This window comes from Zea mays, chromosome 3 (genome assembly GCF_902167145.1).
Source record: "Zea mays cultivar B73 chromosome 3, Zm-B73-REFERENCE-NAM-5.0, whole genome shotgun sequence".
Taxonomy (NCBI): Eukaryota; Viridiplantae; Streptophyta; class Magnoliopsida; order Poales; family Poaceae; genus Zea; species Zea mays.
In genome coordinates, this window is record NC_050098.1 from 2,914,464 (window position 1) to 2,940,731 (window position 26,268).

The 26,268-nt window shown below is 43.5% G+C and overlaps 1 protein-coding gene across 8 annotated transcripts; it reads right to left on the reverse strand.

Annotated features, from left to right (window-relative positions):
- Positions 1-3,839: 3,839 nt before the first annotated feature.
- LOC103649560 (protein ETHYLENE-INSENSITIVE 2) lies at positions 3,840-11,789 on the reverse strand. Of its 8 annotated transcripts, none has more exons than XM_008675291.2 (9): positions 11,502-11,773; positions 10,314-10,374; positions 9,671-10,102; positions 9,055-9,141; positions 8,810-8,923; positions 8,501-8,713; positions 7,736-7,915; positions 4,972-7,620; positions 3,842-4,645 (listed from the first exon to the last, which is right to left on the reverse strand). In XM_008675291.2, exons 3-9 carry the CDS (start codon positions 9,929-9,931, stop codon positions 4,328-4,330), a joined length of 3,822 nt encoding a protein of 1,273 aa, XP_008673513.1. In that variant the 5' UTR covers positions 9,932-10,102; positions 10,314-10,374; positions 11,502-11,773; the 3' UTR covers positions 3,842-4,327. The 8 variants fall into 8 exon arrangements, with proteins under 8 accessions (XP_008673512.1, XP_008673513.1, XP_008673516.1 ...); XM_008675294.3 differs by having other exon boundaries at positions 9,671-9,957; positions 11,502-11,673; XM_035966126.1 differs by adding an exon at positions 10,627-11,273 and having other exon boundaries at positions 9,671-10,374; positions 11,502-11,655.
- Between the last annotated feature and the right edge of the window lie 14,479 nt (positions 11,790-26,268).

A 26,268-nucleotide genomic window follows, 5' to 3' on the forward strand; every position in this document is an offset into this window, starting at 1 on the left:
ATCCTACTCTCTTTACCAAGACTTGTAATGGTGATCTTTTTGTATGCCAAATATATGTCGATGACATTATATTCGGCTCTACTAATCAAAAGTCTTGTGAGGAGTTTAGCAGGGTGAGGATGCAGAAATTTGAGATGTCAATGATGGGCGAGTTGAACTACTTCCTTGGTTTTCAAGTGAAGCAACTCAAGGAAGGAACCTTCATCTCACAAACGAAGTACACCCAAGATTTTCTTAAGAGGTTTGGGATGAAGGATGCAAAGCCCGCAAAGACTCCAATGGGAACGGACGGACATCTAGACCTCAACAAAGGAGGTAAGTCCATTGATCAAAAGGCATACTGGTCTATGATAGGATCTTTGCTTTATCTTTGCGCTAGTAGACTGGATATTATGCTAAGTGTATGCATGTGTGCTAGATTTCAATCCGACCCCAAGGAGTGTCACCTTGTGGCCGTTAAGCGAATTCTTAGATATTTGGTTTCTACGCCTTGCTTCGGGATCTGGTATCCAAAGGGGTCTACCTTTGACTTAACCAGATACTCGGATTTCGACTATGCCGGGTGCAAGGTTGATAGGAAGAGCACATCAGGGACTTGTCAGTTTCTGGAAAGGTCTCTGGTGTCATGGAGTTCTAAGAAACAAACTTTTGTTGCCCTATCCACCGCTGAGGCCGAGTATGTTGCCGTAGGACAGTGTTGCGCGCAACTACTTTGGATGAGGCAAACCCTCTAGGACTTTGGCTACAATCTGAGCAAAGTCCCACTCCTATGTGATAATGAGAGTGCAATCCGCTTGGCGGATAATCCTGTTGAACACAGCCGCACTAAGCACATAGACATCCGGCATCACTTTTTGAGAGACCACCAGCAAAAGGGAGATATCGATATTTATCACATTAGCACAGAGAACCATCTAGCCGATATCTTCACCAAGCCTTTAGATGAGAAAAGGTTTTGCAGGTTGCGTAGTGAGCTAAATGTCTTAGATTCGTGTAACTTGGATTGATCTATAGCATACATATGTTATATGCCTTTGATCATGTTACTTTCAGCATCAATGTCTTTAATTGTTTATTTTTGGTGCTCAAGTTATACGAGTCATCCCCGGACCTCACAAGTCCCTATGCAAATGATGCACATGTTTAGGGGGAGGATGTGCTACAACTTGACTCCCTTGAGACTAACTTGTGTGTTGAGTACTCTTGAAATAGTCTCAAAGGTGTATTGAAAGGGAAAAGTGAACTTGGACAAAGAAAGGGCTTCCACTGCATTCTGGTATAAATGTATCTTGTCCCAAGCTCGTACTTATGTTCTCATTGGCTTTTACGCTTAGTTGACATTTTGGTGAGGCAATGGGGTTAAAGGGCCAAAAATTCTCCCGTTTTGGTGCTTAATGCCAAAGGGGGAGAAATTAAGGCCAAAGCAAATGGATCAGCTAACCACTTGTGAAATTTCAAAAATTGTAGAGTTAGAATCTTTGTATTTGATCAAAACCCTCTTATTGCAAAAATTGTTCTCGTATGGGGGGGATTTTTTATTATGGGGAAAAGGGAGAGTTTTTTGCATTTGATCAAATTTACTCTTGATAGATCTCTTGATTTGCCAAAACAAGTGTGTTTGACTTAGAGATAGGAAAAAGAATTTGTTTTGTGAAAATAAACCAAGTGGTGGCAAAAGTGATCCAAATATGCCAAATCCTATGTGAGATAAATTAGTCTTCAATTTGCACTCTTTAGCTTCTCTTTAAAAATGTTGTTGCATATTGAGTTGCTTTTAATGTGTTGGCATAAATCACCAAAAAGGGAGAGATTGAAAGGGAAATGTGCCCTTGGGGCATTTCTATAAATGTTTTGGTGATTAGATGCCCAACACATATCGTTGTGGTTGATATATGCTAATTGTTAAAGAGATGCAAATCAAGAATCGAGGTATAACTCTAGCCTTATTGAATTATTTTATGGTACCAACATATTCCTCTAAGTGCTAGGAACCTTGTCAAATCAAATGAGACTGGATTGGAGAAGTTTGGCTAAGTCCAGCCAGACATGCACCAGCCTGCGATGCACCGGACTGTCCGGTGTGCACTGGATAGTGTCCGGTGCCCAGGCTGGCTAAGCGACAAACTCGTCGCTCTCAGGAATCGACGAGGACGCTGCGGCTAAAATTCACCGGACTGTCCGGTGTGCACTGGACTGTCCGGTGAGCCAACAGCACCCGCGCCAACGGTCGACAGCGTGATCAGCGGGCGACGCGTGGCCAGAGCCAACGTTCATTAGGCCGCACCGGACTGTCCGGTGGGCACCGGACAGTGTCCGGTGTGCCAAGTGGACCGAGGGTTCAACGGTCGGCTTCGCTAGGAAAGGAAAGAAATCGTGCACTGTTCATGTCCGGTGGTGCACCGGACTGTCCGGTGCGCCAACGAACAGAAGGCAAGAATTGCCTACCAAATGGAGATCCAACGGCTTCTAGCTGCCTTGGGGCTATAAAAGGGACCCCTAGGCGCATGGAGCAATACATCAAGCCTCCATTGAGCATCTTAAGACTTCTAGACTCCGCAAGCACGCATCCGGATCATTGTGTTTGAGATTTGAGCACTTCTTGAGTTGTGAACTCCCTGCGTTGTTTTTGTGTGCTCGCTTCTTGACTTGTGTGCGTGTCATTGCTGTGACTCTAGCTTTTGCGTGTGTTTCTTTCCCTCCCTTACTCTTGTGATTTTCATTGAGATCAATATTGTAAGGCTGAGAGACTCCAACTTGTGGAGACTCCTCACAAGGGAAGGCATCAACCATAAGGAAGAAAATTGTAGTATTCAAGTGGATCATTGGATCACTTGAAAGGGGTTGAGTGCAACCCTCGTCCATTAGGACGCCATAACGTGGAAGTAGGCAAGTGTTCTACTTGGCCGAACCACGGGATAAAAATTATTGTGTCACTTTTTGCTTTCTTGTGCGATCTTCTATTCACTTGATAATTGCTCTAAATTTAATACTCACTTTGTGAGAAGCAATTGAGTGAAGAAGTCACCTCTCTCTCTTGTCATAACACCTTGGTTTGATTTCACTAACATTTCATAAACCAAGTTTGTGGTATTTAGTGTTGATTTTACAGGATCACCTATTCACCCCCTTCCCTCTCTCTAGGGTCTCCCACCACTACACCATTTTGTTGAGTTGTGTAGGTAGAAGAGAACTCATGCTTGATACCCTCCTCAAGAAATCCTTTAATTTGTGAGTTCTTGAACTCCGTTCCATTATCGCTTCTATTTTTTTTATTTTTAATCCGAACCCATTGTAAGCCCGTCGTAAGAATCTTTTTAGTGTCTTTTAGGTTTGAGATTTTTTTCTGCAAAAAGAATACCTAAGTGAAGCGAGACGGCTTACTCGCAAACGAAACTAATTTTTTTATGAGTTATACACAAAACAAATAGTCTATTTACCAATGGTCTAGCAGGCAAGACGGCTTACTCGCAAACCAAACTAATTTTTTAATGAGTTATCCACAAAACAAATAGTCTATTTACCGGTTTGGTTTGCATCCCTACGCAGATTTGCGAACAATGGATGACGGAAGTGGTTTGCCAAACCATATTACTCATCATCTCCTGCATTTCGGACCGGCCATCTGGATGCATCTCTCTTGCCTGGCATAAAAAGCTTTGGCCCAATGCTTCTTGAGATACGCGCGTGACACATCTCGCTTTTGAGTTGAGAGCTCACATTGTATTCTCTTTTACTGCTCAACAGGCAGCTCACTGATGCTAACAGTTTTTTTTCTTTCACGACCGTGCTTGCCGAAGCACGTACTTGAAGTCCCTTCAGGGTAAATTACACAACGGGCAAAAAAGAGTGAGAACAATTCTGAACAAGACGTCGGATATTACAAACGATCTCGACAGGTGCAGGTCTGTGAGTAGTTCAGTATTCGCAACCTCTCTGCAGGGGTGATTAACATACATAGGGCACGCACTAACACTTGACGGCCCCAAAAAGGGTTAACCTGCAGAGTGTGGACTTTACAACGCTGCATCAGCAGACTAGTACATCTTCGCGTGTACATCTTGAGTCCTTCTGAGCACATACCCTAGTTGCCCCTTACAAAACATCACAAAGCCAACAAAAAGAAACCAACAGAAAGAGGGAAGGAAAAAAAAAACCTGCTGGAAGGGACCAAGACGACCATCGGGCAACCACCGGTCCCTAGGAACGTCGTGCAACGAAAAAATCCAGGGCTCAGGGAGGCCGGCGCCAGTGGCAGCCCCCCTGGAGAACAATAGTCAGGCTCCTCCTAACATTGCTTGCGATCGCCTGCCTGTCTGACACCCGCGCGCTACTGGCCCTTGCTGGCGAGCCGCCGCTTGTACCGCTTCAGCACGGAGGCCAGGTTCTCCTTCCCCTTGGGGAAGGCGACGTCGCCCGCCGCCGTGCCGCTCCTGCCCTTGCGGCCTGAGACCGCAGCCTCCACGTCCTTGATCATCTCCAGAACCACGCCTGCGGTCGTGAAGGCGCCCCGGATCGGTGTGGGGACCGGGCCCATGGCTGTTAGCCCACTGTGGGGTGGGCTATTGCGCACTCTGGTGTCTTTCTGAAGGCAGGTGCATATTGTCAGAGCACCCCGAGGCTTGGAGAACGCAGGGTCCAAGATCCCCTGCACAAACACAAAATGAATCACTGTTAAGTGAACAGCACAAATCCTTCATTCTCGTTTTCTATAATATGATACCGTTTTAGAACGTTTCTGAATTCACGCAAACATTAAAAAAAATGTCATTTTTAACTGATTTCACAGCTATTTTTTTGTGCTACTAGATATCTTCATAAATACGGGAAAATCCTGGGCCAGTCCTTTTGTTTTCTATATTGTAATGCCATTTCAGATGATTGTCCACCCCTAATTGTAAGCAAGTATTAAAAACAGGATATTATCGATTGCAAAAAAAAAAGTTAAACTAGTTCAGGACCATAACAACTCACCTGAAGACGGTTAAGGACATAGGTATACTTGCCCCAAAGTTCTGGCCTGCTTTCCACCAGAGACATGTCCAGCACTCGGCGGACACACCAGACACCGAAACTAACGACGAGTGACGCGCGCCAAACACAGTCCTCCCCGCAGTTGGGAAGCGTGCGCATGTACTGGATGCCGGCCTGGTCGGAAGAATGTTGCTGGAGATCACCACCATGAAGCAGCAGTTGATTCTCGGCAGTCCCTTGCATCAATAGCTTCTCGGCTGCAGCGACTCGGTCGATTAGATCTTCATCACAACCACCATTTTGCTTGAACAGCCACCCTGATCCCTCTAGCTTAAGGAGCTTCATGATGCAGAGCCTGAGGGACTGAAGAAGCTTCGTCTCAGATTCCTTATAAGAGAAATCATCCTTGGCCACGCCACCTGATCTGCCTGGAAGATTGAAGTCACCTTTACTGAGCTCTGCACTTGACATGCCGAACAATTGCTCAAATGGTTGCTTAGCCCAAAGGGATCTAGCACTTGGTCTCATGCTTGACTGCGCCGAGAAGATATCACTCTGGAGCTTAGGAGGTGAAAGCTCGTCAAATGCTAATGGAGCCGCGGGCCTGGCTGTTGAGCTTGCATATTGAGATCTTTCTGCCGCCAGCCTGCTGAGGTATGACTGTGGTCCAATGGCAGCACCCAACTTTGCTTCATTCAAGAGTGCAGCTCTACTTGCAGCGATTATTCCAGACATATCAGGTGAGCTGTGGTACTTTTTTGAGTAAGCAGGTGAACCAGCGTTTTCATTCCCATCAACGCTGGAAGGATCATAATACGATCTTTCAGGCATCATTGAGCCTACGCGGGATGTTGCAGGAAGCTGTGTAGTAGTACCACCCAGTGAAGCAAGCAGGTTATGATTACGAGCATGCATCATGGAATCAGCATAGTTTGGCACAGCAGACACAGATGATTTTGGAAGCCGTTGTGGGTCCAGCGGCATGCTAGAGTAAAGGCTTGGGCTGGCATTCATCTGTTTCAGGTAAGATGTGAGCTGGTATCCATGAATTGTTGCAGGTTGGTAGAACTGATTGTTGTCTGAATAAGATGAACTAAAATTTGAGTTTAATCTTGCACTCTGCTCAAGTAGGCTATTGCTTGAGCTCTGCAGCTGTGTATTTGGTAGCTGCATACCCTGAGACCAGCTTGACAATCCCATGCCAGGTCCCCTCTGAAGCCCATATGCAAGTTCCAAATTCGACGTTTCATTCTTAGGGGACATCATGTCCACTGAGCTTGACAAAAAAGCTGCCCCCCGCATTGAGTCTCTCACCAGTGGGCTCTTAAGTATTTCAGCAGCTTGTTTATCCGTTCTTACAGATGTGCTAGGTGTTCTAAGGTCTATCCCAAGCAAGATACCAAACTTTTTGGTGCTAGCTTCTTGAGTGAGCTTACCATGGTAATCAAACAGATGCCCCCAGAACTCATCAAGAGTAGCAGCTAGCTGTCTCCTTGCTGCACGGCCCAAACCAGATAACCTTGAGAGACTACCACTGCCATTTCCTGCATCTGAGCCCTTTCCCCTGCTGAAAGTAAGGGATGGCGGACCGTCATCAGACACATATGGGGTGCTATCAACAATTGACTTCTCAGACTCCAAAGTACGGATATCTTCCTTATCCTTGCCCGAGACAACATCTGTTTCTACTAAAACATCTCTTTCAGTCGTGATCCTAGAGACCACATTTTCTACTGTGCTTTCCTCCATCACAGTAGAAGTAGGAACCTTCTCCAAAGGCTCCGGCCAGTTGACTGCAACAACTGATTTTGACTCCTCGCGAGTAAACGACGGGGAGGAGCAGGTTTCAGGAGCAGTGGATGCATAAGCAGTAGATTGTTGAGAGTCGTGATCAGATTCTACAGCAGTGTCAGAAGTATCAATATAGTCCAAGGCCAGTTCCGGATGGCTGTCAGGCACATCCCTGGGAGAAGGGACAACATCTGATCTTTGATCTTCCTCATATGTAACATTGTCCACCTTAACATCTTCCCTTTCTTGAGAAGTATTCAAGAGTTCTCTCTGAGAATGCACAGACCATTCATGGGATTCAGCTTCATGACTTCCAGATCTCAATGGTGTAACAGCCAGGTACAGTGAAAAAGCCACAGATATAAGTGCAACTAAAACTAAAACGGTATATGGGAGCACCACAGGGCTTCCAGTATATCCTTTCAGATTGTTCATCCACCCACTGTCGCCAAATAGCATTTCTGCCACAAATATGATATTTGAAAATAGCATAAGGAGAAATGCAAGAAAAACCAGTATCTCCAGATGCAAAGACACTCTATGGGCTCCCATTATTGATCTTGATGAAGCAACACGAAAAAGTGGGACGACTGAAGATGGAAGAAGCATGGCTTGAATAATCTGGCATATAATTAATAATTGGTATATCCCTTCAGCTCCTGCAACTTTCGCCCAGTACAGAGTAGGAACTATGGCAAAAACCTTCAGTAGGAGACGATGTCCAGAAAGAGGAAGGTTTATACCGAATAAATGGTGTGAAATCACTTGGCTACCGATAGCAGATGTCAGCGAGATGATGTGGCTGGAGAAGAGAAGAACCACTAAAAATATAGTTGGTGCCAGAGGGTTTACAAATATCTGCAAAGTACTCAAAAATTCAGTTTTCTATAGCGGAGTAGGATATCTTCCTAAATAAAATATTCAGCAGAAACTTAGCACAGAGAATAAACAACTAGGAAATTTAGCTGCTTACCTGATTCATTAGCTCTACAACATCTTGGAAGGTAATGAGAAGAGTATTAGTAGATTCCGCTGCTGCAGAGTTCATTAGAACATAGTTCACCATAAAGATTCCAGTAAAAATGAACAATATTGAAAAAAGGTGGTCGTGAAATAAGGCTCCAAGACCAACTGCAGATGACTTTTTCTGACCCTGCAAATACAATGTTTCTTGATTAAAAAACACGCAGAAACTGATGACAATTCAGTGAAAACAAACGACTGCAAAGTACGCAAACTGTCACTACTTGCATTTTTTGCACATGTCAATATTTTCCAATGAACATGATGTGAAAAGTTAGAAATGGTACAATTTTGATGTTTTGTGATATGCTACAAACCCAAACATAAGACACAAAATTTCATGAACTAAACAAAAAATTCCAAAAGCTGAGCACAATGTGTACAGATAAACAAAGTGTGGATCCTGCGGTGGAAACTTGTATGAAGTTATCCAAACAATTGAAACGCGATTAATTACATCTTGTTTTATTTCGATGTGGTGTACCCACAAATCATCAAAATAATAAAGGAAATAAATATAATTTTCAAATTGTATCCAATATTCAACTGGCATGAACAGAAGTTCAAATATAATGATCTCGCTCACTCTTAGGACTTTACAAACTCCATACAACAAGCTAAAATTGAAATAAATGTAAATGTATGGTTTGAAGTATTTCTGGCAAGGCGTTGCCCACTAAATTTTAAGTCCAAGGGCACTAATCAAACAATTTACCTGGACAACTGATGAATGAATGTAGAAGTTGTGTGCCATTATGTTTGCACCAAGAAGCGCCATCAGAGAGTAAGCACTCTCACCACTGATCTTGGGGAATATTACATTCATCGTGAGAGGAATTTGTGGCTGGCTAACCAATAAGCCAAGCACATAACTAAGAAGTGCAAATCCTGCTATGCAGGCATTTATTGTCCCTTCCATCTTCTTTCCCTAGAGCAGACATAAAGGGTAAGTAACTAGCAAACATAAAGTCACATTAGTGTATCAGCATCTGTTCAAGTATCTTTCTTGAAGTAGTAACCTTACCAGGTGGGATATAGCATATGGTAGCAGATTAGGTACCACTGTTGCAAAGCATATCCCTGTGATGAGATCATCATATTCAAACAGGAGGTTGAATCCGAGTGCTATGCCAAAAATCTGAAAATTCCAGATATAGCCAACAGAATCTAGCATGTCAGAACTACATCATGTAACATTGCTTTGCAGGATGAGAATTCACAATTTAAACATAAAAGGTATGAGAGACATCCAACTAAATCTGCAAGTACCATAGTCAGCTCTGACGTCAACAAAGACAATCCAGCTTGAACACCAAGGAATATACATGTTGGCTGGTTGTACTCTTGGTGGCATATCTTTGTTTCATGTGAAGGCATGAAAAAGTTAGCAACTTGAAAGGAATATCAAGAACAAGTAAGATGAGATAAAAGATATATTTTCCTCCAAAAAGAAGCCCTTCTACATCCAACAGTACTACTCCCTCTGTACCAAATTAGTAGTCGTTTTAGGTCTTCTTTTTATGTCTATATTCAAATGAATGGCAACGAATCTAGACACATTACATAACATATACATCAATTATTGAATGAATTTGTTGAAAGTCTAAAACGACTTCTATTGTGGAACAGAGGGAGTATAATTGAACTACAGATGGAAAAGAATTATTTAACAAGGCAAGTGAATTGATCCATTTTGTTTATCAACAATTCGCATAAATTGAATATCTCGCATGTAGTTTCCCTACTCCCTGCTCTTCTAAGTTCCTTCAAGTCCAGCTCAATATGAAGCCATCATATAGCGTTGTGAAATGGAAACAAAGATTTACTGAACTAAATCTCAATAGAAGGCCAGCAAAACCAAGGAACAACATCGGTAAACCGATACCTCTGCAAGATTCTTCCCTGTGACAGTGCCAATGCAAGCAGCAAGGTACTGACATACAATGGCAGTGAAATTGAAAAGGAGAGCCAGCAACACCAGGTCGAATCCAAAACAAGAACCAGCTTCAACGGCTGCCACCCACTTCCCGAGATCAATGTAACCCATTGAAATCAGGAGTGCTGGTCCAAGGGCATGGAAAAACTTAGGCATACCACCCCTGGACTCCTTATATCCCATGCTCTGTTGAACATCCGGTGCATCCATGGTACGGCAAAAAAGAGAATGCCTTCCTGCGCAGCCGCAGATCAGTAGGAAACCGTACCAGTAAATACAGAAGCAAACAGTACCCAAACTATAGTCTCTCAAGCAATCCTGCTATTATTCATACAACATCTGATCGAACCCCCCGAAGCCTGAAACCACTGATCCAATCATCTGCATAGGAACAATCCACAGCATTTAGGTGCCTCCAGTTCAAGCAGCTTCATGGCATGTGAACAGCCATGGTTCTTGACAAGGGTCGTGCCAGATATGGATAGTAGTTCTCAGCTTCCTCTCCAGAAATGGCAGAGTGTACTACGAAGTTTATGCACCACAAGGAGGTTTTCCCAGGAAGAAAACAATACAAGAAAGGTTGGATTTTTACCAAGAGCAAGAGGTCAGCGGATCTTTGTGCTCAATGAAGCAGTAAAACCTAGCTTGTCTGCCTGCAGATAGATCCAAACAACCCAATCAGCAACAAGAAACAGAAATCCTTCGTGCAAAGTGAACCAACTTTTAGAGCGCCAAACTCTAAGGGAAAGGGAAGTTGCAGTTGCAACAGCAGCCAGAGCATAGAAAGGGCAAACCAAGAACACCTTTTGACCGAGTACCAACCAAATCCATCAAATAACATCGAAAAAAGCATTTATTTCGCAAGGAGAAACCTCAAAAGCTTCCACCTTTAAGCCAAAACTTACTTCGTAGGCGTTCCCCGACTCAGGCGTAGCTTTCCTCTCTTTCGATTTCTTCAGTCTTCATTCAGAGCCCCAAAGGAGAAGAGAAAAGCAGCCCCAGCAACACCAGGCAGTGGCAAGTCAAAAACATCACACCGAAAGGGAGGGGGATTCCTAGCACGGATAGATAGGCTAAGCTAGCGCGGCAAAGGCGCAAAGCAAGACCCCCAACGCTTGGTTTGCTTGCTCGATACACTTGAGCGAGCTCAAGCTATGCGCCCGAAGCTTCCGATTCCAACACATCCAGCAGCGACGGAAAGCTCAATTTGGGTGACAGCTACCTCGACGCGGCGGCGGGAACTGATTCTGGTAGAGAGGACCTCGATTCGGATGGTGGGGATCTCGATTTTGGCCGCACGGCGTTTGCGCCGCCAGCTCCCTCGAGTCCGAGGCAACAGCGACGGGCTCTCGAGGTGAGAAGCGTCGGACAGGACGGCGAACCAGGCACGTGACTCAGTCCACACGGCGCTGCTGACTTCGATTCGTGGGCACCGGAGCTCGTGGAGGTCGCAGCCATCGATCCCACCGATGTTGCAGAGCTCCGGCCGGGTAAAATCCTTGCCGGGGCGGCGGGTAGCCTCGGATCTGACTCTGGTCTTTGGTGTAGGGAGCTAAAAAAATAACGAAAAATGAGATCGCTTCCCGGGGACCTGCTTCCTCTCGCAAATCAGCCGCGAGGAAGCAGCAGCCCGACGGGATCCACTGACCGAATCACGCTAGTACCCCGCGCTAGGCTGCATAGATGCGGTTCCAACACGGCAAAAGAACTGGAAGAGGAGCTCGAAAAAACAGCAAAAATCGAGGGCAGGCGCAGGGAGCAAGCAATGCGAGAATCGTACCTCTAGCTGCTGCTGGTAGACGGCTGAGGGCTCAGGCCAATTAACGGGGGGAAATTCGATGCTTTTTTCTCTGGCCTGGGGCCTCTCCTTATCTGAGGAAGAAGTGGGGGGAAGGGGACGAGCTGCTGTGGCTTTCACCTTCAGCTTGCTCGCTGCTCTTTTCTTATGTGTCAGTTTTTTTTCTTTCTTTTTTTTTCCCTTCCCTCTTGGCTTCTTCGGGTTTATTAATTAAATTTTCTTGGAAGGTTATGCGCTACTGTGTACTGTTTCCTGCTGTCACGGGGTGGCAAGAGTGGGTTTTGTGGACCAGTCCTGATTTCAAGAACTGTGGTGCTTACGCTTTTTTTTTTTTTTTTGAAATTCTTGTCATCTGTTCGTCTGGGTTAATTTGCCGGTTTAAATTCAGAAATGTTAAAGGTCGGATAAACTAAAAGAAAAATCTGAAAAGAGAGCGTTGTCACAAGTGACGAAGAAATTAATTATAACTAAGTACTATATAAAACCAAAAAATGATTGTATAGTGCTGGTTGCTTTCACTGTTCGGGATAACATGAAAGCGTCAACGTGGCAACCTTTTGATTGTGTTGGACTTTGGACGCTTGGTGATTGCCACTTTTAGTTACTTGGTTCCTCACCAAGATTGGTCCATACGTTCTAGGTCCCGTGCTAATATTACCCCTTCAATTATTTTACGTGTTTACCTTTTTTACAGCTAAATACAATATCGGAGTGGTATGTTTAGCCTTTTTATCTTTACGATATTTGTCCTTAGGGACAAGGTACCGTAAAGTATAAATAAAGAGTTATTAGATAGGTGGGGTTATAGACGAGAGGTGAATATGTATATGTACACGGACCTGAACAAGTAATGTGCGATACTGCTACCATTATTGATGCACATAAAGGCGAAGAAGATTATAAGGTTAGAAATCAACTAGCATTATGATCTCCTAGCTCTCCCTTTTCATTGGTTTAGGTGGGAGTTATAGGTCCCTAAATCACTTTTATGATTGTCCTTAGATGTTATGAGCAAGGATCTTTCCTATGCAGGCGTAATTTCTATTTGGGAGCGTGTAATTTCTCTATCCGGAAGCGCGAAAGAATCCTCTAAATGTTTCTCTTCTCTCCTGTTTATATAGAAGGGAGGAGAGTTTACATGTTGTCGGATGATAGTCTGGACCAGCCGAGACCCAATAACCCCGATTTTATCTCGGGAATGGAGTCATATGCAAAACTACGCCTTCGGTCATGGCACAGTTCGAGGATGTCTTTCTTCAGTGATTATCATACCAACTACAGAGGCAAATATGTTATGTCACTTTCACGGACGTCAGGACACATTCCTTCGAACACAACATAGTTGGTATCTGGTGTAGCAATTTATACTTGATAATACTTCATGGTACACTAACATGCGCACGCGTGGCTACAGTGTTAACACGCGTACCGAATAGTGGCCTCGAGTATCCTATTGCATTGTTACCTAAGGTATGGCGACAATGTACCTATAAGACTATAACTATCACATATCACACATTTAATGCGTTGTAGGGGAGGCTTATCCGAAATGCCAGTGTTATGGACCTGTTAGCATATCATAAATGTGGTGTCCTGTTTTCAAGGTCATAATGCTATTAGTGGGACCATCCATAGCCTTTTGTCTTGTACACAACTTTATATTTAGCCATCGCAAGCCCCTTGAACACATAGGAGGCCTTGGGCCCTATGAGACTCAAGGCCCAACTTCTTATGAGCTCGAGGGACTTAAGGACCCAAGGGCCTAAGTAGAACCCCGGACAACTAAGTGTCTCTACCATTATGATTGCACCAAGACACGGGGGGGCACTTGAATCTATGTGAGTACCCTAGGGGCATGGGAGGCACAATGACTTAGGCCATTCTAGTTAAGGCCATTAGGGGCATCAAGGCTTAAACATCCTTGCAGACTAGTCCCATAAATTTGGGGTACCCTAAACTTAGAGGTGCCCTAGGGTTGCGAGGGCCCAAGGCCCCTTAGTTGTTCTTAACGGGATATGGTGGTTTGAATGGCATTCCTTTAGAGTGCCCTAATATCACATTGCTTGGAAGGTTAAGCCTTTGCCTTGGTTGGAGCTAGGACAGGTTCTTAGGGCACGAGGCCCTAGGAGCAGTGGTCTCTATAGCCTAGGCACAGTAACCTTCTATAATGGGATCCTTGAATGTGTCTTAGCATCATATGTGGGTATGAGTGTATGACATTTCCTAGGTGCTAATAGTATTTCTCTACCTTTACATCTAACTATACTTCTTTTCAAGCCAGAGCTATAGGCACAAAGTGGTCCATCATTTATCTCCGCTGTAGTAACCACACTATTTGAAAACTAGGCCTTGTTTTGCTCTTGACGTCTATCGTGCACCCATATTCAGGGTACCCTAAAAAACAACATAAAATCCACTCTTAGGGATCAAAATATATACCATGTGAAAGTCGCCTAGAGGGGGGTGAATAGGGCGAAACTGAAATTTACAAAATTAATCACAACTACAAGCCGGGTTAGCGTTAGAAATATAATTGAGTCCGAGAGAGAGGGTGCAAAACAAATCGCAAGTGAATATGGAAGTGAGACACAAGGATTTGTTTTACCGAGGTTCGATTCTCGCAAACCTACTCCCCGTTGAGGAGGCCACAAAGGCCGGGTCTTTTTCAACCCCTTCCCTCTCTCAAACGGTCCCTCGGACCGAGTGAGCTTCTTCTTCTCAATCAAACAGGAACAAACTTTCCAGCAAGGACCACCACACAATTGGTGTCTCTTGCCTTGGTTACAATTGAGTTGATCGCAAGAAAGATTGAAAGAAAGCATGATTGCAAAAGCCAAGCGACAAGAGCGACAAATAACACACGGACCACTTTCTCTCTCAAGTCACTAATCACTAATGATCTCTTTTCTCAATTGTGAAACTTGGAGAGATGGAGGCTTTGAATGTGTCTTGGAATGGATTGCTAGCTCTTGTATTGAATGTGAAGGTTGGAATGCTTGGGTGAAGTGAATGGAGGTGGTTGGGGTTGTATTTATAGCCACCAACCACTTCCTAGCCGTTGCTCCATTCTGCCGACCGCGGACGGTCCGCCCGCCTGGTCCAGACGGTCCGCGCTTGTAGATCAACGGCTAAAAACGCAACGGTCAGCAGTAACAGCTATATCAACGGCTATATTGCATTTAATGCGTCGTCAGATGTCAGATAAAGCCAGTCGCGGACGGTCCGGTCGTGCACCCCGGACGGTCCGCGAGGCCGCTATAATTCATTTTTCCGAACCCGTTACCTTCGGGTTTTTCGGTTTCTCACCTACCGGACGGTCCGCGCCTGAGCCCGGATGGTCCGCGAACGGTCTCGGACGGTCCTTGCTTTTCCTTCGGACGGTCCGTAGTGCATACTTGGATTTTTGCATTGGTTCTATCCGAGTGTCATCCTGGTGTTGCGGACGGTCCGCCGCAAGGGCCCGGACGGTCCGCGCTTGGCCTGTTTTTCCAAAAAGCTTCTCCTGTCCGGAATAATCTACGGTATTCCGGACAGTCGATTTAGTATAGTTGTAGATGAACCTTTGACACCTGTAGAACATATAATCTAGAGCAAACTAGTTAGTCCAATTATTTGTGTTGGGCAATTCAACCACCAAAATTAATTAGGAACTAGGTGTAAGCCTAATTCCCTTTCAATCTCCCCCTTTTTGGTGATTGATGCCAACACAAACCAAAGCAAGTATAGAAGTGCATAATTGAACTAGTTTGCATAATGTCAGTGTAAAGGTTGCTTGGAATTGAGTCAATATAAATACCCATAAAGTATGCATGGATTGTTTCTTTATTTTTAACATTTTGGACCACGCTTGCACCACTTGTTTTGTTTTTGCAAATTCTTTTGTAAATCCTTTTCAAAGTCTTTTTGCAAATAGTCAAAGGTAAATGAATAAGATTTCAAGAAGCATTTTCAAGATTTGAAATTCTCCCCCTGTTTCAAATGCTTTTCCCTTGACTAAACAAAACTCCCCCTAAATGAAATCCTCCTCTTAGTGTTCAAAAGGGTTTTGATAAATCAATTTTGAAACACTACTTTTCTCTCCCTTTTGAACACAATAAGATACCAATTTGAAATTTATCAACTGAGAACCATACCAATTGAGAAACTCTTTTTTTAAAAAAAATAGGTGGTGGTGCGGTCCTTTTGCTTTGGGCTAATACTTTCTCCCCCTTTGGCATGAATCGCCAAAAACGGAGTCATTAGAGCCCTTAGAATTACTCTTTCCCCCTTTGGTCATAAATAAGGGAGTGAAGATTATACCAAAGACGGAGTGATGCTCGGAGTGACGGCGAAGGATGAGTTGCGGAGTGGAAGCCTTTGTCTTCGCCGAAAACTCCAATTTCCTTTCAATACACCTATGACTTGGTTTGAAATAGACTTGAAAACGCATTAGTCATAGCATATGAAGGATACATGATCAAAGGTATATAAAAGAGCTATGTGTGCAAATCAACAAAAGAAGTTCCTAGAATCAAGAATATTTAGCTCATGCCTAAGTTTGTTAAAAGTTTGTTCATCTAGTGGCTTGGTAAAGATATCGGCTAATTGATCTTTAGTATTAATGTATGAAATCTCGATATCTCCCTTTTGTTGGTGATCCCTAAGAAAATGATATCGAATGGCTATGTGTTTAGTGCGGCTATGCTCGACGGGATTATCCGCCATTTTGATTGCACTCTCATTATCACATAGCAAAGGAATTTTGGTTAATTTGTAACCGTAGTCCCGCAGGGTTTGCCTCATCCAAAGTAATTGCGCGCAACAGTGGCCTGCGGCAATATACTCGGCTTCGGCGGTAGAAAGAGCTACCGAATTTTGCTTCTTTGAAGCCCAAGACACCAAGGATCTCCCCAAGAACTGGCAAGTCCCTGATGTGCTCTTTCTATTAATCTTACACCCCGCCCAATCGGCATCCGAATAACCAATCAAATCAAATGTGGATCCCTTAGGATACCAAAGCCCAAACTTAGGAGTGTAAGCCAAATATCTCAAGATTCGTTTTACGGCCGTAAGGTGAGCTTCCTTAGGGTCGGCTTGGAATCTTGCACACATGCATACAGAAAGCATAATGTCCGGTCGAGATGCACATAAATAGAGTAATGAGCCTATCATCGACCGGTATACCTTTTGATCGACGGATTTACCTCCCGTGTCAAGGTCGAGATGCCCATTGGTTCCCATGGGTGTCTTGATGGGTTTGGCGTCCTTCATCCCAAACTTGTTTAGAATGTCTTGAGTATACTTCGTTTGGCTGATGAAGGTGCCCTCTTGGAGTTGCTTCACTTGAAATCCTAAGAAATACTTCAACTCCCCCATCATAGACATCTCGAATTTCTGTGTCATGATCCTACTAAACTCTTCACATGTAGATTCGTTAGTAGACCCAAATACGATATCATCAACATAAATTTGGCATACAAACAAATCATTTTCAAGTGTTTTGGTAAAGAGTGTAGGATCGGCTTTTCCGACTTTGAATCCATTTGCAATAAGGAAATCTCTAAGGCATTCATACCATGCTCTTGGGGCTTGCTTGAGCCCATAAAGCGCCTTAGAGAGTTTATACACATGGTTAGGGTACTCACTATCTTCAAAGCCGGGAGGTTGCTCAACATAGACCTCTTCCTTGATTGGTCCGTTGAGGAAGGCACTTTTCACGTCCATTTGATAAAGCTTGAAGCCATGGTAAGTAGCATAGGCCAATAATATACGAATTGACTCAAGCCTAGCTACGGGTGCATAAGTTTCACCGAAATCCAAACCTTCGACTTGGGAGTATCCCTTAGCCACAAGTCGACCTTTGTTCCTTGTCACCACACCATGCTCGTCTTGCTTGTTGCAGAAGACCCACTTGGTTCCTACAACATTTTGATTAGGACGTGGAACCAAATACCATACCTCATTCCTAGTGAAGTTGTTGAGCTCCTCTTGCATCGCCACGACCCAATCTGAATCTTGAAGTGCTTCCTCTACCCTGTGTGGCTCAATAGAGGAAACAAAAGAGTAGTGCTCACAAAAATGTGCAACTCGAGATCTAGTGGTTACCCCCTTATGAATGTCGCCGAGGATGGTGTCGACGGGGTGATCTCGTTGAATTGCTTGGTGGACTCTTGGGTGTGGCGGCCTTTGTTCTTCATCCTCCTTGTCTTGATCATTTTCATCTCCCCCTTGATCATTGCCGTCATCTTGAGGTGACTCATTTGCTTGATCTTCTATTTCATCAACTTGAGCTTCATCCTCATTTTGAGTCGGTGAAGATGCTTGCGAGGAGGAGGATGGTTGATCTTGTTCATTTGGAGGCTCTTCGGATTCCTTAGGACACACATCCCCAAGGGACATGTTCCTTAGCGCGATGCATGGAGCCTCTTCAATACCTATCTCATCAAGATCAACTTGCTCTACTTGAGAGCCGTTAGTCTCATCAAACACAACGTCACAAGAAACTTCAACTTGTCAAGAGGACTTGTTAAAGACTCTATATGCCCTTGTGTTTGAATCATATCCTAGTAAAAAGCCATCTACAGTCTTAGGAGCAAATTTAGATTTTCTACCTCTTTTAACAAGAATAAAGCATTTGCTACCAAAGACTCTAAAATATGAAATATTGGGCTTTTTACCGGTTAGGAGTTCATACGATGTCTTCTTGAGGATTCGGTGAAGATATAACCGGTTGATGGCGTAACAGGCGGTGTTGACCGCCTCGGCCCAAAACCGATCCGAAGTCTTGTACTCATCAAGCATGGTCCTTGCCATGTCCAATAGAGTTCGATTCTTCCTCTCCACTACACCATTTTGTTGTGGTGTGTAGGGAGAAGAGAACTCATGCTTGATGCCCTCTTCCTCAAGGAAGCCTTCGATTTGAGAGTTCTTGAACTCCGTCCCGTTGTCGCTTCTGATTTTCTTGATCCTTAAGCCGAACTCATTTTGAGCCCGTCTCAAGAATCCCTTTAAGGTTTCTTGGGTTTGAGATTTTTCCTGCAAAAAGAACACCCAAGTGAAGCGAGAATAATCATCCACTATTACAAGACAATACTTACTCCCGCCGATGCTTATGTAAGCAATCGGGCCGAATAGATCCATGTGGAGTAGCTCAAGCGACCTGTCGGTCGTCATGATGTGCTTGTGTGGATGATTGGCACCAACTTGCTTTCCTGCTTGGCATGCGCTACAAATCCTGTCTTTCTCAAAATGAACATTTGTTAGTCCTAAAATGTGTTCTCCCTTTAGAAGCTTATGAAGATTCTTCATCCCAACATGGGCTAGTCGGTGGTGCCAGAGCCAACCCATGTTAGTCTTAGCAATTAAGCATGTGTTGAGTTCAGCTCTATCAAAATTTACCGAGTATAGCTGACCCTCTAGCACACCCTTAAATGCTATTGAATCATCACTTCTTCTAAAGACAGTGACACCTACATCAGTAAAGAGACAGTTGTAGCCCATTTTGCATAATTGAGATACAGAAAGCAAATTGTAATATAATGAATCTACAAGAAAAACATTGGAAATAGAATGGTCAGGTGATATAGCAATTTTACCCAATCCTTTGACCAAACCTTGATTTCCATCCCCGAATGTGACCGCTCGTTGGGGATCTTGGTTTTTCTCGTAGGAGGAGAACATCTTTTTCTCCCTAGTCATGTGGTTTGTGCACCCGCTATCGATGATCCAACTTGAGCCCCCGGATGCATAAACCTACAAAACAAGTTTAGTTCTTGATTTTAGGTACCCAAACGGTTTTGGGTCCTTTGGCATTAGAAACAAGAACTTTGGGGACCCAAACACAAGTTTTGGAGCTCTTGTGTTTGCCCCCAACATACTTGGCAACGACCTTGCCGGATTTGTTAGTCAAAACATATGATGCATCAAAAGTTTTAAAGGAAATATCATGCTCATTTGATGCACTAGGAGTTTTCTTCTTAGGCAACTTAACATGGGTTGGTTGCCTAGAGCTAGATGTCTCACCCTTATACATGAAAGCATGGTTAGGGCCAGAGTGAGACTTCCTAGAGTGAATCCTCCTAATTTTGCTCTCGGGATAACCGGCAGGGTACAAAATGTAACCCTCGTTATCCTGAGGCATGGGAGCCTTGCCCTTTACAAAATTAGACAATTTTTTAGGAGGGGCATTAAGTTTGACATTGTCTCCCCTTTGGAAGCCTATGCCATCCTTGATGCCAGGGCGTCTCCCATTATAAAGCATACTTCTAGCAAATTTAAATTTTTCGTTCTCTAAGTTATGCTCGGCAATTTTAGCATCTAGTTTTGCTATATGATCATTTTGTTGTTTAATTAAAGTCATGTGATCATGAATAGCATTAACATCAATATCTCTACATCTAGTACAAATAGAAGTGTGCTCAACGGTAGATGTAGAGGGTTTGCAAGATTTTAATTCTACAACCTTAGCATGTAATATATCGTTTTCACTTCTAAGGTTAGAAATAGTAACATTGCAAACATCAAAATCTTTAGCCTTAGCAAGCAATTTTTCATTTTCATTTCTAAGGCTAGCAAGAGAAATGTTCAATTCTTCAATCCTAGCAAGTAAATCATCATTATCATCTCTAGAATTTGAAATTGAACCATTACAAGCACGAGAATCAACTTTAAATAATAAAATAGCATTTTCATTTCTAAGGTTGGCAATAGTGTCATGGCATGTGCTTAGCTCACTAGTTAATTTCTCACATTTTTCTACCTCTAGAGCTTAAGCATTCTTAACTTTAACATGCTTTTTATTTTCCTTGATTAGGAAGTCCTCTTGGGAGTCCAAGAGATCATCCTTTTCATGGATGGCACTAATTAGCTCATTTAGTTTTTCTTTTTGTTCCATGTTAAGGTTGGCAAAAAGGATACGCAAATTATCTTCCTCATCACTAGCATTGTCATCACTAGAGGACTCATATCTAGTGGAGGATTTAGATTTAACCTTCTTCCTTTTGCCGTCCTTTGCCATGAGGCACTTGTGGCCGACGTTGGGGAAGAGGAGTCCCTTGGTGACGGCGATGTTGGCGGCGTCCTCGTCGTCGGAGGAGTCGGTGGAGCTCTCGTCGGAGTCCCACTCGCGGCACACGTGGGCATCACCGCCCCTCTTCTTGTGGTACCTCTTCTTTTCTCTCCTCTTGCCCTTCTTGTCGTTATCCCTGTCACTGTCACTTGATAATGGACATTTAGCAATAAAGTGACCGGACTTACCACACTTGTAGCAAACCTTCTTGGAACGGGATTTGTAATCCTTCCCCTTCCGTTGCTTGAGGATTTGGCGAAAGCTTTTGATGATCAAGGCCATCTCCTCGTTGTCGAGCTTTGAAGCGTCGATTGGTTGTCTACTTGGTGTAGACTCCTCCTTCTTTTCCTCCGTCGCCGTGAAAGCCACTGGTTGTGCTTCGGATGTGGAGGGATCATCAAGCTCGTTGATCTTCTTTGAGCCCTTGATCATACATTCAAAGCTCACAAAATTCCCGATAACTTCCTCGGGGGTCATTAGTGTGTATCTAGGATTACCACGAATTAATTGAACTTGAGTGGGGTTAAGGAAGATGAGTGATCTAAGAATAACCTTAACTACCTCGTGGTCATCCCATTTCTTGCTCCCGAGGTTGCGCACTTGGTTTACCAAGGTTTTGAGCCGGTTGTACATATCTTGTGGCTCCTCCCCTTGGCGAAGACGGAAGCGACCGAGCTCCCCCTCGATCGTTTCCCGCTTGGTGATCTTGGTGAGTTCATCACCCTCGTGCGCGGTCTTGAGTAGATCCCAAATCTCCTTCGCATTATTCAACCCTTGCACCTTGTTATATTCCTCTCTACTTAGAGAGGCGAGGAGTATGGTTGTGGCTTGGGAGTTGAAGTGCTCGATTTGGGATACTTCATCCTCATCATAGTTTTCATCCCCTACGGATGGTACCTGTGCACCAAACTCAATAACATCCCATATACTTTTGTGGAGCAAGGTTAGATAAAATCGCATTAAATCACTCCACCTAGCGTAATCTTCACCATCAAAACTTGGTGGTTTGCCTAATGGGACGGAAAGTAAAGGTGTATGTTTAGAAATGCGAGGGTAGCGTAGGGGAATCTTACTATACTTCTTACGCTCTTGGCGCTTAGAAGTGACGGACGCCACGTCGGAGCCGGAGGTGGATGCCGATGAAGAATCGGTCTCGTAGTAGACCACCTTCCTCATCCTCTTTTTCTTGTCCCCACTCCGATGCGGCTTGTGGGAAGAGGATTTCTCCTTCTTCTCTTTGTGGTGTGAAGAAGATCTCTTCTCCTTCCCTTTGGAGGAGTCCTTCTTGTTCCCCTTCCTCTTGGTGCGGGACGCTTCCGATGAAGTGCTCCCTTGGCTTGTAGTGGGCTTTTCGCCGGTCTCCATCTCCTTCTTGGCGTGATCTCCCGACATCACTTCGAGCGGTTAGGCTCTAATGAAGCACCGGGCTCCGATACCAATTGAAAGTCACCTAGAGGGGGGGTGAATAGGGCGAACTGAAATTTACAAAATTAATCACAACTACAAGCCGGGTTAGCGTTAGAAATATAATTGAGTACGAGAGAGAGGGTGCAAAACAAATCGCAAGTGAATATGGAAGTGAGACACAAGGATTTGTTTTACCGAGGTTCGGTTCTCGCAAACCTACTCCCCGTTGAGGAGGCCACAAAGGCCGGGTCTTTTTCAACCCCTTCCCTCTCTCAAACGGTCCCTCGGACCGAGTGAGCTTCTTCTTCTCAATCAAACGGGAACAAACTTCCCAGCAAGGACCACCACACAATTGGTGTCTCTTGCCTTGGTTACAATTGAGTTGATCGCAAGAAAGATTGAAAGAAAGCACGATTGCAAAAGCCAAGCGACAAGAGCGACAAATAACACACGGACCACTTTCTCTCTCAAGTCACTAATCACTAATGATCTCTTTTCTCAATTGTGAAACTTGGAGAGATGGAGGCTTTGAATGTGTCTTGGAATGGATTGCTAGCTCTTGTATTGAATGTTGAAGGTTGGGATGCTTGGGTGAAGTGAATGGAGGTGGTTGGGGTTGTATTTATAGCCACCAACCACTTCCTAGCCGTTGCTCCATTCTGCCGACCGCGGACGGTCCGCCCGCCTGGTCCGGACGGTCCGCGCCTCTAGATCAACGGCTAAAAACGCAACGGTCATCAGTAACGGCTATATCAATGGCTATATTGCATTTAATGCGTCGTCAGATGTCAGATAAAGCCAGTCGCAGACGGTCCGGTCGTGCACCCCGGACGGTCCGCGAGGCCGCTATAATTCATTTTTCCGAACCCGTTACCTTCGGGTTTTTCGGTTTCTCACCTACTGGACGGTCCGCGCCTGAGCCCGGACGGTCCGCGAACGGTCTCGGACGGTCCTTGCTTTTCCTTCGGACGGTCCGTAGTGCATACTTGGATTTTTGCATTGGTTCTGTCCGAGTGTCATCCTGGTGTTGCGGACGGTCCGCCGCAAGGGCCCGGACGGTCCGCGCTTGGCCTGTTTTTCCAAAAAAGCTTCTCCTGTCCGGAATAATCTACGGTATTCTAGACAGTCGATTTAGTATAGTTGTAGATGAACCTTTGACACCTGTAGAACATATAATCTAGAGCAAACTAGTTAGTCCAATTATTTGTGTTGGGCAATTCAACCACCAAAATTAATTAGGAACTAGGTGTAAGCCTAATTCCCTTTCACCATGTAAACCCAAAACAATCCCCAAAAAAGAATCAACCCCAACCTAATATCCCGACTAGGTGGAACCTAACCAAACTCAACCTTGGTAAGCCCTAACTGACTCCCCAACCAAAGACGAGCCTAGCAAGATTGGACCAAACTATGATAGGCCCCACCAAATTCCCCCCAATCGGAGTCGTCCCAACCAAGAGAAATATGTTCATGACCCAAATTGCCAATTAGGTCAGATGTGACCCCAAAAACATCAGAAATAGTCATTTCGGTCGCTCTGTCTCGACCTCGAGTATGTCTAGACAAGTTAGTTCAGACAATACATCCCTGATAGAACTCAACAACCCCAGAGAAGTGTAAGATCGAAGGAAGGGGTGGTGCATTTATAACTCTCTAACCACTCGGTGCATGCCTCTAACCGAGACGGACAACACCTGGAAAATAGCTAGGTACCATGCAGATAACTCCAGACTCACTCCTATCTGATTGCCTCGAAAATACAAGGGAAGGGAAGACAGGCTATAACGAGATGTATAAGGCAAAAGATCTAGAGGAAATCGTTCGTACGCTCCTCAACATACTCTGTAGGGCCTTGGACATCTTCAGAACTCAACCACCCACATGCCCAAGTTTACTCAAAGATGGTGAAGCAAACATATTTATCATGGCACACCTTAGGAAGGTATCGGTAGGACAAGCACCCAAAGGTTGGGTTGACACATCCCATCTAAAGCGTACATGTCATAACAAGCCTCTCACTCCTCTGATATATAAAAAGGATCCATTTGTTTTGCTCGCCTCTATTCTTCTCAAACTCTAGTTTAGTGGTATGTACATGTACTTTAATTTTATTAGAAAACAAAGCAAATGTCGATTATTTTCTTTTAGCTAGGAGTAAAGCTGACTTATGTAAGATAAAATGTAAAAGTTTTCTTAATCCAACCGAAGCATGACACTAGTCAGGGATGGAATGGAGCACAACACTAGAACATATACATTTCACAACATTAGTCAACGTGGTGACCATCACGATGAAGACCATACCAAATTGATCTAGCTTTAGAATAATAATCCTATGTATAAAAATATAAACTTAATTATGAATTACGTTGGAAATCATGGCACAATTTGGCAGGTTAGTATGTTGCTTATAAAAAAACTACAAAAAATATCAAATGCATATATGATTATCACAAAGTCAATTGTCTATAGAAGAAATTAAATTTATAATTAGGTCACAAGAAAAAGTTATTTGGTTTTTTCTTAAAAAACACAAGTCTACATGATTCCAAATATGTGCATATATTTCAGGTATATATATACACACACACACTATATTGTAAGAGTGAAAAATCTCAAAAGGTTTTCGAATTCGAAGTTACTCTACCAATATATACACACACAATGCAATTAGCTACTAAATTTATAATTAGGTCACAAGAAAAATCTCAAAAGGTTTTTGAACATATATATGTACCACCATGTTAACACCATGTCGCATAAAAACCATTGCACCCTAAGTTAAAGCCCAGTATTATTGAAAAGTGTGCTTGTGATAGTTATATTAGGGGTTAAAAGTGAACGATTTCGTAGTTGAACGTCATCACAATTAAATTTCGCTCATTGTTAAAAGATGATCCGTGAAGACACAGACTCAGGTCAATGGACACCCTCGGTTGCCGGCGGCGGGAGCCGTGCACGCTGTCTGCACTGTGCACATGCCCTCCATCCACTAGGTACATGTTCTAACTATTGCTACCTAGCTATCTCTCTCTCTCTCTACAACTTTGTTTATCCCTCCAAAGAGATCTCACCATCAGTGATGCATTATCATATCTTAAGGCCCTCTTCATTTAAAAGTAACCTAGTTTTTAAGAATCCAGTTTCTATCTCTAATTTCTAAAAACTTGTTTATAAAAAAACTAGTTAATAGTGTTTGGAACCACCTCAGTTTTCATAAAGTGATTTTAGCTAGGGAAGAAAGCTTATTAGTTTTTCAAAAAACCAGAATCCAGTTTCTATAAACTAGGATATATGAACTGAAATATTTGGAACCACCTTAGTTTTTATAAACCATTTTTTAAAATCTGAATGCTTCCAAACATGCCCTAAGTTATGTTGTTTGTTTGTTTATCGGAGAAAACTTGGTTAGCTACATCGAGTACTATAAGATAACACACACCAACCTATGTATGTGTGGTTGTGTACACCCTAATTGTGTAGAGGCCGAAAGTCTTCTTAGTGTAATTGTATCACTCGATGTAATTGGCTAAGATTAATACAACTTCATTTTTCCAAAAAAAAAACAGTCTACGTACGTCCTATAGAAATTAATTGTTGCATCTGAATGATATGTATTGATATACAGAAGAGATGAGAGAGAATAGAAGCATGCTGCATACATACGTCTAGCTCAGGCTCAAACAAGCTAGCTTGGTAGGAGAACGAGGCGAGAGAGAGAGGCTCAAACAAGTATTGCATGGTGGGTATAGTATGCTATTAGGTTGACCATAGAATAGATGATATATTAAAGATGTCTCTAACAGAGTACCTATCTAACAGAGTACCTATCCGGCTCATTATCGTACTATCTTTTTAAACTTCACTCTATAAATAATAAATTCTACGATATAAAATAATGTTTTATGTATCTATATATAGTCTGTTGGGCATGGCCTAGTGAAACAGTGATGCTTTTCTTATAGACCGTGTTTGATGTGCATTTTAGGTCAGGTCCGGCTACTCCCACCAAAGCACCGTAGCGACAAGGAGCCATTTCACAAAATAAAGAAAAAATGAACTAGAAATGGAGAAGTATAAATCTTGGCACTATAATATGATAGCATAATTCTTGGCTTTATCGGCTCTAACTCTGAAATACTACTATATATAACACGATTATTGTGCAAAGCCGGAGCTGGCGTAATTAAGCCACACAAAACGTACCTTTAAGCATGCTGGCGTGATCTATGACAAAAGAATGACAAATGATCCGGACGCGCGGAATGAACTGAGCTGATCAGGTTATTTGTAAGG